The sequence below is a fragment of the Oryx dammah genome, unplaced genomic scaffold, assembly GCF_014754425.2.
Source record: "Oryx dammah isolate SB20612 unplaced genomic scaffold, SCBI_Odam_1.1 HiC_scaffold_10, whole genome shotgun sequence".
In the NCBI taxonomy this organism is placed as follows: domain Eukaryota; kingdom Metazoa; phylum Chordata; class Mammalia; order Artiodactyla; family Bovidae; genus Oryx; species Oryx dammah.
The window spans coordinates 4,009,348-4,026,152 of NW_024070194.1; the positions used below are offsets into that span (position 1 = coordinate 4,009,348).

At 50.0% G+C, this 16,805-nt stretch overlaps 1 protein-coding gene across 2 annotated transcripts in view; it reads left to right on the plus strand.

Annotated features, from left to right (window-relative positions):
* Positions 1-6,182, plus strand: part of ATP9A (ATPase phospholipid transporting 9A (putative)) — a 100,596-nt gene extending 94,414 nt beyond the window's left edge. For both annotated transcript variants that reach the window (XM_040248141.1, XM_040248142.1), the window contains exons 27-28: positions 46-249; positions 1,531-6,182. In XM_040248141.1, the coding sequence (XP_040104075.1) occupies positions 46-249; positions 1,531-1,667 (341 nt within the window). In that variant the 3' untranslated portion in view covers positions 1,668-6,182. The remainder of the gene's footprint in view (positions 1-45; positions 250-1,530) is intronic.
* Positions 6,183-16,805: the final 10,623 nt, after the last annotated feature.

Consider the following 16,805-nt stretch of genomic DNA (forward strand, 5'->3'; position numbering starts at 1 on the left):
GGACCCCCTCCCCACACGGACCCCTCCCATGTGGACCCCCCGCAGGGAGCACCATCATGTACGGGGCGCTGCTGCTGTTCGAGTCGGAGTTCGTGCACATCGTGGCCATCTCCTTCACGTCGCTCATCCTCACGGAGCTGCTCATGGTGGCTCTGACCATCCAGAGCTGGCACTGGCTGATGACGGTGGCGGAGCTGCTCAGCCTGGCCTGCTACATCGCCTCTCTCGTGTTCCTGCACGAGTTCATCGGTAAGGGCCCCACCCGCCCCCGTCGTGCACACACACACAGCCTGCCCAGCGGGTCCGGGGGCCTCAGCTTGGGAGGGAGGCGGGCCCCTCGTGGGCTGGGCCCTGTGTCCAGCAGGCCTTTGCACTCAGCAGCCCTCCTTGTCTCACTGGCATCCCGTGGGGCAAGGCACTGTTGACAGTTGGCCTCCTGGAACTGAGGCCGGTGGGCGTGATCTCAGTGCTGAGTGTGGTCTTTAAACCACGCCCCATACCCGCTGGCTTAGAAGGGGATTTGTTTAATTCGAGGGCCTGTTGGGCTTTCTCCAGGGAGCTGGTCACCGTGCTGGGCTCCGTGGAGCTGCAGAGCTGGTGAGCCAAGTCAGGCTTGCTGGAGAGTAAGGGACTGTCAGCAGGACGTAACACGGCTGTTGGCTTGAGAAGCTCTGCCTTATCGCAGAGACATCTTCCATCCTGCCTCTTATTTATCAGCAAACTGCTCCTTAAGAGTTTGATACAGCAGCATTCCCACGGAAGGTGAAGTCTTAGAACAGCTTCACACTTGCTTGAAAAGCCTCCCTGAATGGGTTTTGTGAGCACCTACACGTGCATTTCAGCGGCTTGATTCCAGAGAGTCACAGAGGCTTGCCAGACGAGCCTGCCCCCAGGAGCTTCAGTCATCGCTTTAGATGTGGACCTGCCCTAGGACTGGGCAAGCAGCCCACGGGTGGGGCCTTTGGCGTGGCACTTAGTAGGTGGTTACTCAGTGCCCACTGCATTTCCCCAGCTTCTGCTCAAGAGGCAGGGGAGATGCCCCCAGTTCTGCTGGTTCTCACTAGCTGTCGCTCCCCTTGCAAAAACCATCTAACCGCGGGGACGACTGTCCTGGAGCCAGGAGGGGATCTCAGGCCAGCGCCCCCGCCCCACCAAGGTCATGCTCGTCCTGACCAGGGGTCTCCACCCCCTTGTTCTGCCCTCAGACCTGGCTCCGGCTTCTGTGACTGTCGCCAAGGTGAAGGCAAAAAGCTGCTCGGAAGCAGAACCATGTATTCGAGCCTCCCTTTCTGCCAGGTTTAGAAAGAAAAACCTCCAGCTGTCAGATTCCAAATCAAAAACACCTGGAAGGGATCCCCCCTCCCACTCCATGCCATAGTTTTCTTTTCCCAGTTGTTGAAAGTAGCATTTCATGGAAGATCCGGAAGCTGCAGAAGCAGGTCAGAGGGAGGAGGGGAGCGCAGCTGTCAGGCCGCTGGCCGGGCGCCCCCCCCCCCCCCCTGCCCACCGCTGTGCTCTGTCTCCCCGCAGACGTGTACTTCATCGCCACGCTGTCCTTCCTGTGGAAAGTGTCTGTCATCACCCTGGTCAGCTGTCTGCCCCTCTACGTCCTCAAGTACCTGCGACGACGGTTCTCGCCTCCCAGCTACTCGAAGCTCACGTCCTAGACGGAGCGCAGGAGGGGACCCCGGGCTACACACACGCCTGGCGGGCAGAGTCCAAGCTGCTTCCTGTTGACCACCGCCCGGGGACTGTGCAGGCCCGCCGCCGAGGCTCTGGGCTTCTGCAGAGCCCCGGCCTGGCACACGCGGGAGGCAGGCGCCCGAGGGCCCCTGTGGGCCTGTCTGAGCCCCTGGTGGTTCACGGAGGACTGATCGTGACTCTGAAACCCCGTGGCCCAGCCCAGAGGTTGGCGCGTGCATCGCCGTGCAGGCTTCCTTACGACTTGAATTTCGTTGTCCTGTGCTAAAAGTTTCTGTCCAGTTGAAAACCATAGAGGGTTTCTCGTTGTTGTTTTAAACCATCCCAACGTGTGTGCACTTTTTACATCTTTGTGCCCTTAAAAAAACTGGTTTCAGAGAAAGATAGAGCTCCTGGTGTTGGTTTTGGGGAAAAGACAGTGCTGTTTGGTTAAAAAAGTTAAGCAGACGGTAATCTTAGTTTTGAAACGCTAAATATCCTTTCTAAGGCAGCCTGGCTTGTCGAAACGGCGCTGGATTCCTGGAATTACAAAAAAGCCACGAGAAGGGAGTGAGAGAGGCACGTTATCCCCAGCTCAGCATCTACAGCCCCGGCGTTCACATTAACGTCACCTACCACCTCGTAAAAGAATTTCAAAGGTGTTATCTTGCTTCGTTTGGACCTGGTAATAATTACAAACCCCGTGGCTATCTGAGGACACCCTGGGACTTTTTTCTTTTTCAGCAGGAAACGTGCCACTGGGTGGCGGCCCCTCCACGTGCCGACAGCGTGACAAGACACTCAGCTAATTCTTTAGACCATGTCGCACGTGTGGCTCAGACCCTCCGAGTCCGAGGTGGAAAGGTCAAGGATGGGGGTCTTGACGTCCACAGGAGTCTGTTTCCGGTTCAGAGGAATTGCTGAGGACGCAGCAACTGAGGGGGCCATGTTTTAGCGTGCTGCGGGTCATCGGTGGCAGCTCTGAGTGAGGAGCTTGGGGCGGGGGGAGGCCTGGACTGCAGCTTTGCTGTCTGGGCTCGCTTGCACTGCCTCCGGATTTCAAGGGAAGCTTGCTCAAAGGCGGCCGCGAGTAGAGATTCCTCTCTCCAACTAGGGTGGGGCCCTTGTGCGACTGTTTCTTATAAAGCCATGGCTTCTTGTTTCAGAGGAACCAGAGACTTTGCAAGTGCTGGCCGTGGCCCGGCAAAGCTTTCTTGGGTTTTCAAGTCTCTCCCTCCAGAAGCCACATGTGTGTGCCAGAAGGGTTAGTTTGGTGGATCTGCAAGAGCTGATCGTGCTTGAGATCTTAGATTTGTGATTAATTCTTTCTGACTGCGTCCCCTGCAGCTCTTTGGCCTGCTTCTTCTTGTGCTTCAGAGGTGTAAGTTATGGCCACCTCCCCCACGGGTAAGCCCGCTTTTGGATTGCTGGGGACACCAGGTCCTTGCCTTTGGCCCGCTTGATACACTGATGTATTTCCGTTGCCCTCTTAAAACTTTACAGAATGACAGTAAGTTGCAGGCGTTGCTAAACTACTATGACATCACTTCTATTTTTGTTTTCAAGATTCTGCAGTTTTGCGAGATTTTTTCCCATTCTGTCCCAGCCATTTCTGCCCCACAGGGAATAAATGTTGCATTAAACGAATGGTTATTTAGGAAGAAGATCTTGCTCCAAAACTTTGAGGAAGGATGAGCCAGTCTGGCGCCTTTGCTGGGTGATTTTATGTGGTCTCAGAGGTGGGGCGGGAGGAAGGTGTGCTCAGTGCTCTTGCACCTGTCTGCCTGCCTGGAGGTCAGCCCTGTCGACCCAGGAGTCTGAAGGTCCTTCTCCCCTTTCTCAAGCCCTGACCTTGACCTTGTTCACAGACAGGTGATGGCTTCCATAGGAAGGTCTCCTGGAACCCTCAGTAGGAAATGTTTAGATTAACAGCAGAGATGGGGATTGAAGACGGTCTCTTTGGATTTTTCTTTACTTCCCAACTTTGATTGAGGTGCTTGAGTTGATTAAACTCCTTACTGGCATCTGAGAGGGAGAAAGGGTCTCGGGAGTGGAAGAAGCCGTGCCCGGAGGTCACACGTGCCCCCTTCGTGCTGTGCACAAACCCGCTCGCTCAGTCTCGACCACACCCCGGTGGAGGCAGCCAAGAGCTGAGGATCCAATGTGTGAGTGGAGACGAGACTGTGGCCACCTCGGAGAGCCACCCCACCGGCAGGTAGCCTGTTCCCACCGCCCGCAGGAGTGCCGAGTGTCTAGGAAAACACACATCTGCTTCTCCAATGCTGGAGACCCGCAGGGTGGGAGCCACGAGTCAGCTGAGGGTACTGGATCCTGACCTGCACACAGCAGACGTAATCCTATAGAGCCAGCGCGCACGGGCACTTCCCGGCTTAGCCTCTCTGTGGGCAGAAAACAAGGACACAAGCAAAACCCCCCGTTTTATAGGAAGCTCCTGAGTCATAAACCTTAAGCATAAGACTCTGTTCACCACCTGGGAAGGAACTGAGGAAGCACTGCTGACAGCTTGGAGGTCCCCTCACCTTGGAACTCAGGGGCCCCAAGTCTCCCACAGCCAGTTTGATTGGAAGCCAGAGACCTCCCCCCGCTCCGGCACACAGGCACAGTGCTGTTTAAATACTTTCCTTCAAAGTTTAAAAACAAGAATGACACGTTGTCCTGCCCTTCACAATACTAGGTATTTCTTTTGTAATTGATGATGATTTTTCTTGTCTTTTTGGCGACGGTCGTGTGTGGAGGCAGCTGAGCAGTCCGATTGGTGTGTCTTTTCCATCCTCTGTTCCCTCCTCCCTTTCTCTAGGGCAGTGACCTGACAAGCTTCTCTAGCTCGAGTGACTTCCTATCTCCGCCTGTCTCGATGCCGTTTTGAGAGCCTGTGTGTGCTCGTGTGTGTTGCCAGTGGAGCCTGGTGAGGCTGGCCACACTGACTCGGGCTGCTTGGGCAAAGGATGTTTCCGCGAAGTGAAGAAGGGTATCCCGGGGAGCAGCTAGACTTTGGAGCAGGTCCATCTGTTTACAGCCGCCTGGAGCTGGGGGGCCGAGAGCTGAGATTCCTCCCACTTCATTGTATCCAGATCCCAGACTTACTTTCCTAGCGAAACCCTTTTTTGTAGCAGTGATGTTAAATACCAGCGTCTGCTTACCCTTTTCCCCGTATGGCTTCCACTGAAAATTTAGACTATACTTTTGAATGTATTTTGAGCTTTTGTGCTCACTGGGAATTGACACGATCATGCCTATTTTTCTTTCTCCAGACCTTTGCTCTCGTACTTTGTTTTGTCTTTCCTAGGGTGGGGATGCAACGCTCTTGCGCGTTTATGGGGCAGCATTTTAAACCTCCGCCAAAATTGCAAATGGGACCTATATGTTCTTCTGCTCCATCCTTTTTAAGGCCAACAGCCATCAGCCATTTTTATCTTTGACCTTTTTTGCGTGTTTGGAATGTGTGTGCGTGTGTGTGTGAGCGCATGATGTCACCTGAAGTGTTTCAAAGACGTACTTGATTTTCACTGTGTTAAAATCCTGTCAGTCATGGTTTTCTTTTTCATTAAGAAATATGCAAGGAGCTTTGCAAAGGCAACAGACTTTATTTCTCTCACCTTTTAACATAAAGCACTTTTTTTTTGTCGTTTATATATACTTCTTAGGAAATAATTCCATGAATTATGTCCATTCTATCTTAGAAAAATGTGTATATGTTATGTATGCTTTTGTACGAAACCTGGAAGCACGTGAGCAGTGTGGCAGTACTTGGGGATTTGCAGTATCTTCTCCAGCCAGCGCCTTGCTCCAGGGAATCTGGTCTTCTCTATCACAGTGTGGCTGGAGGCACTGTCTGTTGGTGTTGCTGGGCAATGTCAGTGAATATTGTATTTGTTGGGGGGCAAGTGGGGAGGGGGCATGGTATTTGCAAAAAAAAAAAAAACAAACCTGTGGCTCATTTATTAGTTTGTTGCGATGGGTCTGACTGTGAATTCCTCTAGGGCTCCTTGACTTCCTCATTAGTAGACTATCTGTAATCCTCTCGGCAAATATTCACCAGGACAGCATTTTTTTGATTAGAGAGAAGCTCTGGTACAGAACTTGAATTTAGCAGGAACTCCCAGATGATTTAAATTCTTGATCCCGTGATGACACACACGTGATCCTGCGTGATTCTGAACGGTTCTGTTTTGTCTGCCAGCGTGGCCCGTCGCTGTTGCCCAATAAAGCTTGTGTACTTTATGCCTTCGGGGATCATTTTAATTTGTGCAGAAACATGAAATTCTGGTGTCAGAATGAGAGCTTTTTATGATAATGCTCCTATTTTGTGTGTGTCTTGTGGTACATAAAAAGTAAAGAGCTTTTTCTCTGGGTAAAGAACTATTTCAATTTCAGCAAAAAACCCCACAAATCCATGCATTATTTATTATTCTGTACTGTTGCCTATTCCAGACATGTTAGAACTTCAAAAAATGATCTCTATTAAAAAAGGCAAACATTTATTTTATGATTCATATTTTATTTATACCCACAGTCTTTGATTGCTTTGAGTATGTTTTATTGGGGGCTTCCCTGGTGCCTCAGTGGTAAAGAATCCGCCTGCCAATGCCGAAGACACAGGTTCAATCCCTGAGTCAGGAAGATTCCCCCGGAGGAGAAAATGACAACTCATTCCAGTATTCTTGCCCAGAAAATCCCATAGACAAGAGGAGCCTGGCGGGCTACATATGGTCCGTGGAGTCACAAAGAATCAGACACAACGAGCAACTAAACACCAACCTTTTGTTAAGTGATTGAGGATTCAGGATCCCATGAAATAAAAGTCACTTAAGTTTTAGGGAAAAGAGGTTTTGAAGCTATTGTGTAGAATGCCGAGGACATTGTGTTTCATTCAATACGTTTGTCAACCACGGCGATTTTGTCCTGCAGGGGACATGGGCAATGTCTGAAGTCATTTTTGGTTGTCACAGCTTGGGGGGTGTGCTCCGCTGGGACCCAGTGAGGACCGTGCAGGGATGCCGCAGGTCACCCTACATGTTACCGGCAAGCCCACCCACCACAGAGGATCACCCAACCCAGCATCCGAAGTGTTGCGGCTGAGAAACCCACCCGCAGCCTGCACGCGTCAGTTTTGCCCTTTGTAGGAGCCTTCATTTCCAGAGGAGCCCAGCAGTAAAACTCCTTGTCTCAAGAAGCCAGTTAACATCCAGCGGGCCAGATGTTTTCATTAGCAGCTCTTTGCAGTGCAGGCTGCTGGTGTCCTCTCGCTGGCTGTCAGCTGAAAGGGCCGTTCTCAGTTTACGGATTAGAGAGGGGATTTGACATTAGCTGTGCCCGCCTCCCCAGCGGGCCCATGTGGGACGCATGCGCTCCGGGGCAGAGGGACCGTACTTTTCCTAACCGCACGCGGTAGATGTAAAGGCTTCAGACCACGTTTGCCTGCTGTGAAATTCCACGACCGTGCAGGCACTGCTCCCGCCGCGCCGCTAGGGGGCACCTGAGGATCAAAAGACCTTTCTATTTCCTGTTTTCACCAGCCTGCCGGGCCCTCCATACCCGACTGTTCTGTTTCAAGATGCTGCTTTCATAGCTTCAGAATTTTATTTCATGGCCAACGGCTCCGTTAAAAACAGACATTTCTTTTTATGTTGTTGACCGGACTGTTTTGCTGGACTTAGCTTGAAAAAAACCAAAAAACAAAAAACCCAGCAAGATGGGAGCAGGGTGAGATGAATATTTATTTGATCTCGGATATTTGCATTTTTGAATAATTGGCAACTGAGAAGCCTTGCCCTCCTCGCTGCTCGTCGGGCTAATAAGGTTTAGAGACGAAATGTTCCATCACCCCAAGTACTTTAGCTGTTTTTGTTATGAAACTTTTCAGGGTGACATGAAACCCTGCGGTATTTGTGAGCTGATCTGTAAATGATGGATTTGCTCACCTCAAAATAGAACTGTAGTCGCTCCAGACTTTCCACAAGTCGGAGCACAGTAACAGAATTCATTCAGGACTTGCTAATTTCCTACTTTAAATGGGTTACATAACAGAACGGTCCCGCCTTCTCGCCTCTCAAAACTACCCATGAAGTGATGGTGAGATGTATCGTTAAAAGCTAGAAATAGCTTTGCTAAACTCTGGGAAAAAGATGAGGTGTTTTTTTTTTTCTTTTTCTTCTAATAGTCCCCCCTTCCCTTTTTTCATCCAAACATTGCATAATGTTTAAAAAAAAAAAAAAAGTCAAGTCTTTCCGTAGGATTTAATTTCGTTCTCCATGTGGCTGTGGTCGGAGGGGTAACTTAAGTACTTTGGGGGCTGGCAGATTTTTGGAGGGTCACGCACACCCGGATCGGTTTTCATCTGAAGCTTAAGCAGAGAAAGACACCCGATCCTGGGGTTTTTCCCCTTCCCTCCCTCCCCGCACCGCCCCCGCCCGCCCCCACACCCGCCCACCCCCCCCCACCCCGCCGCCTTTTGTGGATGAGTTATCTACAACGTAGCATCTTTTCAGAAAGCCTGCCTTCTCGTAGGAATGCCAGAGTAAAGCCACACTCCACTTTCCATATTGAGGTTTTGATTTTGAAATGGATTTGCCTTAAAATTGGGGGTAACTGAATCATACGTAAGGTCCCCAGCCCCACAACCTACGCTCAGTGACCAGGTCTCATATCTTAGAACTCAACCTGCAAGTTCTTTTGCTTACATCGGGAGTTTGATGTTTCCAAGAGATTTAAGAACTTCCCCCCGCCCCTTATTAGGTCTAGATAAACCCAGGAATATATATTATTTTACTTCCTTCCAGAAAGATTGCCGAGTCCAAAAAACGAGGGATCAGAGTCCTGTGGAATATGCTATTTTCATTCATTCTTTTGCTAAATATTTACTGAGCACCTACTATGTGCTGGGTACTGTTCTTATGGCTGGAGGCACAGGGGAGAACAAGACGGATAATCCCTGCCCCCATAATGATTATCGTCTTCTGTGTGGGAGAGACGGGACATGCAGATAGAGACTCCAATGTCCTCCAAAGAAAGCAGGGTGAAGGGGAGACAGAGGGATGATCTGGTATAAGTAAGGAGAGAGGAAGTGATGGGGGTCGGAGAAGAGCCCTTCGGGGTACGCTGTTGGCACAGAAGCCTGAAGGGTGGGAGGAAAGGAACCAGGGGAAGTGGTGGTCAAGTAGCAGGGTGTGCAAAGGCCCTGGGGTTGAAAAGGCTGGGTGTGTTGGAGGAGCAGAAAGGAGGGCACATGGCTGGAGTGCTGGGATGAGGGCAGGGAGGCAGGTATGCCAGCCCCTCCCCCGTCCGTGGCATCCAGACTGAGTGCTATGAGACCCAAGCAAGCATGTTAAAGTTGGCTCGTGAGTGTGGCAGGAGCTGAACTGTGCCCGAGGGGCCCACCATATTCTCTCTACTGCCCACTGACCCATCCCTGCCTGTCTCTGTCTCCACCTCTGTGTTCCAAGGGGATTCCGGCGAGACCATTCCCACCAGAGTCAGCCCTCTCCCATGCCCAGGCTTTCTGCACGACTTTATTGGCATAAGCGACACTGTTATATAAGGGGGAGAAGAAGCTGGTCCTTGGCTAAAGTTTCCTCTTGCTTTTCCAGCAGATACTACAAAGGGTCTCTGTTCAGCCCCACCTGGGGTGCTGTGGGCAGAGCTGATTGTTCTCAGGCAAGCCCTGGAAAGCCGGGCACCCCTGATTGAGAAGGTGAGTCTGAAGGAAGAACCCATAGAAGGTACTTAACTGGGTCACATTTCTCTGAAGCTGCCACATTTCTTGAGTGTGCCCATTTGGGCTGGATTTCGAAGAGGAAGCCCTTTGCAGTCATGAACTGCGTGCGGGAACCCAGGCTGTGTTCAAATTCCTCCTGAAGAAAGAAAGAATAACGAGAAACAGGCTGTGGAAAAGAATGTAGTTAGTGTCTTAAAGATGGGCAAATATTCATCCTCATTTGTCCTTTTATGTGAAACAGATTTTTTAAAAGGCAATTGGAGTAGCAAACAACATCCAGAGCCCTGCTGATTTGAGCGGGGCTGAGGGTGGGGGCTCCCCCTGGCCCACAGGACTAATCAGACCCAAGAAAAGAGGTGAGTTGATTAGCCTGGAAGTTGCACAGGAATTCTTCAAAGACGCGGCCAGTAATTAGAGTGTAAGATGCTGCTTGCTATGCACGTAACTTAGCATAATTTTATTAGGCAGCTCATCACCACCAGAATTAAAGAAAATCAAGCCAGAAAAAAAAAAAAAAAAAAAATCCGCTAGCCAGGCAGCCTGATGCAGACGTGGAGACTCTCGCTCCAAAACAGCTTCATGCTTGAGAGAGACACCAGGGGAAACGCCACCTTTCTTCTGGGCCTGATGGTGGGCTGGAGGAGAAATGAATGCAATAGACTTTTAGGGGATGGGCTGGAATTTGGTGGGGGGCCGGGCAGCAAAGAGCACCATGCCCTGGACCCAGCTGGGATGAGACAGACCCGAATACCCATCCCCACACCTCCTGAGTGAACCGGGGCTGAAGCCTTAAGTTCTCTGAGCTTCAGTTCCTTGCCTGCTGTTAGGAATGGGAGCCCCACCTGTGAGGCCAGCTTCGAGGCTCAGGACACAGCTGTGGTCTTCATTCCAAGCGGAGGGCGGGCCACAGATAGGGGGTCGGGAGTCTCTTCCAAGCTCCAAGTCCTTCATAGAAATGGGCTAATGTGCATGCTTTCTCGCCAACCTAGAGGTCACCTGTGTGGATAGAGTTTTTGAAAGATTTCAGACTGGGGACAGAGGTCATATCCCGCCTTGACTCTCGCCACGCCTTCCTTGACTTCGCAGGTGCTTTCCCTTTAGAAGGCCCTGGTCTGAGCGGCCCCTCTTCCCCTACTCCCTCCTTCCAAGACGCCAGTACTCGGCGTAGGACGCCCACCTGCCCGCCTTGCACTGGGCTACCCTGGGCATCCCTGCCCGGGGCTCACGCCCCTGCAGGACTAGGGGTAGATGGAACCAAAGAGGACGGCCCCCAGGCTCTACAGACTCAGCAGCTTGGGGTGGAGAACGAGAGTGGATCAGTCATTGGGTTGGCAAGTCATTTAACACATTTTGTTCTGTTTTTTTAACATGAAAACAGATTAATAGAGCAGAGGGCAAAATCTGCTTGAGTTTGAAAAAATAAACCAGGAGACTTGAGAGAAGTGAAGGGGAGTTGGTGACGGGAGCCCGTGCTGGGGGTGCTTCCTCCTGGGCTGGGCTCTTGGGGGTCATGGAGGGGCGGCTCGGGAGGGACTGACTTCCGGTTTCGTCCTCAGCCAGCCCGGGACCTGGCCCGTGGCGAGGGTTCCATAAGCCTTTGTGACTCTGAGTTTGCTTTTTTATGATGGTAAAACATACCCAAAGTGTACGGTTCAGTGGCATTAAGTTATTGAGTTGTTTTTTATTTTTATTGGGATGTAGTTGATTTACAATGTTGTGGTCCCTGAGTTTTAAGAGTGGGCTCTGGAAGATTCAGGAACCGGACGTGAAAAAAGTGGGCCTTGCTGTATTGCAGCGTTTTACGCTTGCAAAGTGCTGTCCCACCTGTCCCTGCTTCTGTGATTAGGAGGTGGTGGTATCCTCATTTTGCAGATGAGAAAAGCGTCGTTGAGAGAGACTAAGGTGGAAGCAGGGCCACCGAACAACATAAGTATTCACAGCACTGTTCACAGTTGCCATAAAGGGGAAGCACTCCAGCCATCCATCAGCTGATGAGCGGGTGAACAAATGCAGCGTGTCCATCGCTAGGGAATGCTATCCAGCCTTAAAAAGGAGCGAGGCCCTGAGACATGGCACGACATGGATGGACCCTGAAAACAATGTCGACTGAAATACACCAGTCACTATAGGCCACACAGGGCTTCCCCGGAGGCTCAGCTGGTAAAGAATCTGCCTGCAATGCGGGAGACCCCGGTTCGATTCCTGGGTCGGGACGATCCACTGGAGAAAGGATAGGCTACCCACTCCAGTATTCTTGGGAGACCCGGGTTCGATCCCTGGGTCGGGAAGATCCCCTGGAGAAGGGAAAGGCTGCCCGCGGCAGTGTTCTGGCCTGGAGAATTCCATGGGCTTTACGAAGTCCATGGGGTTGCAAAGAATAGGACACAACTGAGTGACTTTAACTTTTCAAGGCCACATATTGTGTGACTCCATAGTTATATGAAAAGTGCAGAAGAGGCAAATCTATAAAGACAGAAAGTAGACTGTTGGAAGGTGGGGGTGACTTCTAATGGGCATCTTTGGGGCGTGATGGAGATGTTCTAAAATTCTGTTGTGATGATGGTTGTACATACACTGAAACACATGTAATTATACACCATATAGGGGTATATAACTTCTATTATATTTTGTAGTATATAACGTGTGTCAATTCTTCAAAAAGAGAAAAGCCAAGCCCTGCCAGACTGCGTCCAGAGTGGCTGCGGCGGTTTCCCATTCCACAGCAGCAACATGAGGGTTCTGCTTGCTCCGTACCTTCGGCAGCGCTTGCTGTTGTTATTCTGAGAGACGTGTGGTGGTCTCTCTTCCTGCTTTTTGACTGTATGTTCCTAACGGTTGATGACATCGAACATCTTATCATCTCCTTGGTTGCCACCCACGTCTTCTTTGGTGAAACGTTCCTGTTTTCTTCTTGTTGAATTCTGAGAATCCTTTGTGTGTTCCATATGGACGTATATTGTTGATTATGTGATTTGTAAAAAAAAAAGTTTCCCCCACCTGTAGCTTGTCAATTCATTGTCTTTGTCATCAATATTTCTCATCCTAGCTACTCTGGGGGCGGTGCATGGTGGTATATCATTGTGGTTCTAATTTGCATCAGATCATTTCTTAGCCTGTTGTGTGGGGTCTTTGTTCAACAGCAGCTCTGGTTTTGTGCAAAGTGCTTTATATACAGAACCTTTCTGAAGAGGGAGAGACTGTCATTATCTTTTCTACCAGCAAGGTTTGAAGAGATTCAGTGACCGGCTCAAGGTCACACAGGTCCTAGTTAAGAGATGGGGAAGGATAGGAACTCAGGTCTGTCATCTTAAAGACAGCTGCCTGTTTGGAGCTATAATCCCCTTCAACCCTCAGCAGCCTGACTTCTGTCCAACAAGCTGCACTCTGTAATGCTTTGTCATGAGAGGCTGAGAAACGCCAGCGAAGATGACACATGCCCGGTTTATCTGCCTCCCGTCATTCCCAGGGGCCCTTCTCACCTCCACCCCTGGCATGGCAGCTCCCAGGAAGTTGCCACATTCTCTGGCTGCTGTCATTGTGGCTGTTCCCACCTTCTAATTATGAGCAGAGTCAGCCCTGAGATGGGGTAGAGGCCTCAAGTCATGAGTCATCTCAGGGATGTTGTCATAAGGAAGAGATCCCCTAGGGTGAATAGGGGTACCATTCAACATTCACAAGCACCTGTTGGATGCCAGGCAGCTTCTGGGCGGTGGAGATGTGACATTCATGGCCCCCGCTTTGAGGGAGCTTTTGTCTTATTTGGAGGAGAAACAAGCATCATTAAATCTTTGATCAGATATCTCAGCGAGGCCTTTCCTGACCACCATTCTAACTTGCCCTGTAGCTCCCTAACACTTTGCCATGCTCAGTAGCTCAGGCGTGTGACCCCATGGACTGTAGCCCACCAGGCTCCTCTGTCCATGGGATTCTCCAGGCAAGAATACTGGAGTGGGTTGCCATGCCCTTCTCCAGGGGATCTTCCCGACCCAGGGATTGAACCTGTGTCTCTTGCATTGGCAGGCGGATTCTTTACCCATTTAGCCACCTGGGAAGCCCCTCCTTACCCCTTACCCTGCTGTGTTTGTCCTCAGGCACTTAGGACTATTAGAGCCTTTTTTTTTTTTTTCCCCAGTATTGCCCACTAAGATGTATGCTCTTGACTTATTTGCTATTCTGAGTACCTAGAAAAAGGTCGCACACAGTGAGTGTTCAATAAATGTGGAGTGAATAAGTGAAGTAAGCAAATAAGGTAATTGCATTTTGCAATGATGACTGTGATGAAATTCAATCAGGGTATCATTAGGGAGACTGACTGGAGTGGGGTAGGGGTGAGGGATAAGGACTGTATGTAGCTATCTCAGACTTGGTGGCCAGGGGTGGTGTTCTGGGAAAGATGAATTTTGAGCTTGAATCTGAAAGTCGAAAGGAACCAGGATTCATAGATGTGAGAAATAAGAGTATTGGAGGCAGAGGAAAAGCATGTGCAAATGCCCTGTGGCAGGAAGTTCTCAGGGTATTGAGGAAGAGAAAGAAGAGCCACGGCCCCCAGCGCTGATGAGTGGCAGGAAGTGAGCATTGTTATCTGGTAGGAAGGCATCCGTTTACCGCCCTGGGGCTGTCTCCACCAGGCCGGAGCTCCCGGCCTTCCGACCTTTCCTGGCCAGCTTAGACAATGGACCTGCTGAAATTTCCATAGATAGAAATGTCAAGGATGTGGCTCATGCCCCAGACCGCACTGCTTGCCCCAGGTATGACTGATTATTTTTTCTCCAGGTCCAGGGTTGTGGCTTTTGGTAGCTGGATCAAACCATGAGAAAGCTCGTGATTCTTGAGAGAATATCCACTGGGCTCAGGAGATGCCTCTCACAAAAGAAACTCCCGTGAACCACATGGCTTTCCAATAGGGCTGTGTGCTGTGTCTTCCACCTGTATTGTCTCATTGAGTCCTCACAGTAACCGTGTGGTTTAAGTGGAATTAAACTCCTCTGAGAGAAAAGGAGAGCAAGATACACTTATATTCCAGACCTGGCTTATTAACTCACTGTGAAATGCTGGGCAAATAATGTACTCTGAGCCTGAGATTTTTCATCTGTGTGTGTACGTGCTGTTTGTTTAGTCTCTAAGTTGTGTCCGACTCTTTTGCAACCCCATGGACAATAGCCCGCCAGGCTCCTTTGTCCATAGGCTTTCCCAGACAAGAATACTGGAGTGGGTTGCCATTTCCTTCTCCAAGTGATCTTCCCGACCCAGGGATCAAACCCACATTTCCTGCACTGGTGAGTGGATTTTTTTTTTTTAACCACTGAGCTACCTTGGAAACCTGAGTGTATGCATGCCTAGTCCCTAATTGATAATGCTTGTTGGGAGAAATAAATGTGTTGATATATGGGAGATGGCCAGCATGGCTCATGAGCACATAAAGCCATCCTGTATCAGTTACAGCCCCATGATTGCATACAACCAAAATCAGCGGTGGCAAAGCTTAGCCAAGAACTGGGGGAGGGAGGATTTATTGTCAGACTGGAGCTTGGGCTTGGAACAGACAGAACCAGGATATGCTGGGGATACAGCTAGCAGGAGCTAATCCACCTACAGTCAGGTTACTGCAGCTTGCTTTACCACCTCTGGCTTTATTTAATCCATCAATGGACATGAGTCAATGGACATGAGTTTGAGCAGGTTCCGGGAGTTAGTGATGGACAAGGAAGCCTGGCGTGCTGCAGTCCATGGGGTCGCAGAGTCGGACACGACTGAGTGACTGAACTGAGCTGAACCTCACATCATTCCAGAGTCAAAGTCCTGGTGGGAGAATCTGATGAATCCAGTGTGGGTTGCATGGCCAGGTATTATGACTCACAGTTCCTCCAGATGGTCTACCATGGGGAAGAGGTAAGTTTTAAAAGGGATTGTTTTTGTTTCACCAAGAAGAAAAGGCAAATGGACTCTTGGTGTTCAAAGAATAACTGCGTTCCTTACAGTAATGATGCTGGCTTTGCCCCTGAACTCCCTGATCAAAATGTTCCCTCTACTGGGTTTCAGTTCCCACTCTGAAATGAAGGCACTAAGTTCCACACCAGGGTGACCCTCAGGGTCTCTGGCAGAATTTTAGAAAAATGAAGACACGTTCTTTTGATCAGCTTTGAAAACGTGTCCCGGAAGTCCCTCTTACATCTCATTGGCCAGTACCAAGATACACACCCCCTGCTAAACCAATCACTGTTGAGAGGAAAGCAGGATGACCAATCAGATTTGACCCCTGCTTTCCATTGTTCACGTGGCTCAGAAGGTTAAGAATCTGCCTGCAATGCAGGAGACCCAGGTTTGATCCCTGGGTCGGGAAGATCCCCTGGAGAAGGAATGGCAACCCACTCCAGTATTCTTGCCTGGAGAATCCCATGGACAGAGGAGCCTGGTGGGCTGCAGTCCATGGGGTCGCAGTCAGACACGACTGAATGACTAACACTTTTTCACTTTCTCCAGAGCCACCGTGGGAGAGGCTGTTGACTGACCCCAGCACGGTCTGCAATGCGTTCTCTCTCTTTTGTTAGACAGACTTTTTGAACCAGTGAAGCTTGGGTGGCGGTCCTGGGGTCCTTCTCAGTCCGGAGGTAGCCATAAAAGTTGTCTCCTTACTGCTCCATGGAACAGCCCAGAGGGGCGTCAGGTGTCACCTGCCAGGTAGCTTAGCCGCCCCAGGTATCAAACCTAGCTAAAATGTGCCAGAGCCAGCGGCGAACCTGGAGAAGAAAGAAACACCAGATGGTAGCATCCAATAAATAAGGATTTGGGCTGAACTGAAAAACAAATCCACCTTGCCAAGCACCATGGCTGCACTGGTGTTGACTTAAGGCAGGTTTTAATTATGGTGCCAAGTAAGCTTGGCTGTGCAGGTTGGGGGCTGTCCCCAGCTCAGCTGTCAACTCCGCTTACCTTTCGGAGAGCTGACAGTTACATGGTGGCACTTTCCCACTCGTGTGTGACCTAACACAGCCACTCTTCTCAAAGGTTGGTAACTACATTTGAGGTGCTGAAAGAAATATTGCAATTGAAATAATGCTTTAGGGAACATTTATGCGCCTTGGAGTGAATTAATGTCTCGGGGAAAAAAGGCCCTTCTCTAAGCACAAATATATACTTTTCGCATTCCTTTTTAGGCACCATGGATTTTAACAGCAGTGTAAATCAGATTTTACAGGCCACATATTTCAAGTATGGAGTTCATTAAAAGTGTGAAATTTGACATTTGCTTCAGGGCGTGGCTAGGGTCCCTAGTAATGAATCACAAATTGTGTCGGGCTTTCTGATCAAGTTCAAGATGCTAAAACCCCTGTGGAGTTGCACAAAGAGGCAATTTCTTTCCAAGCCTTCCCCAGCCTGATTCTCCCTTGAA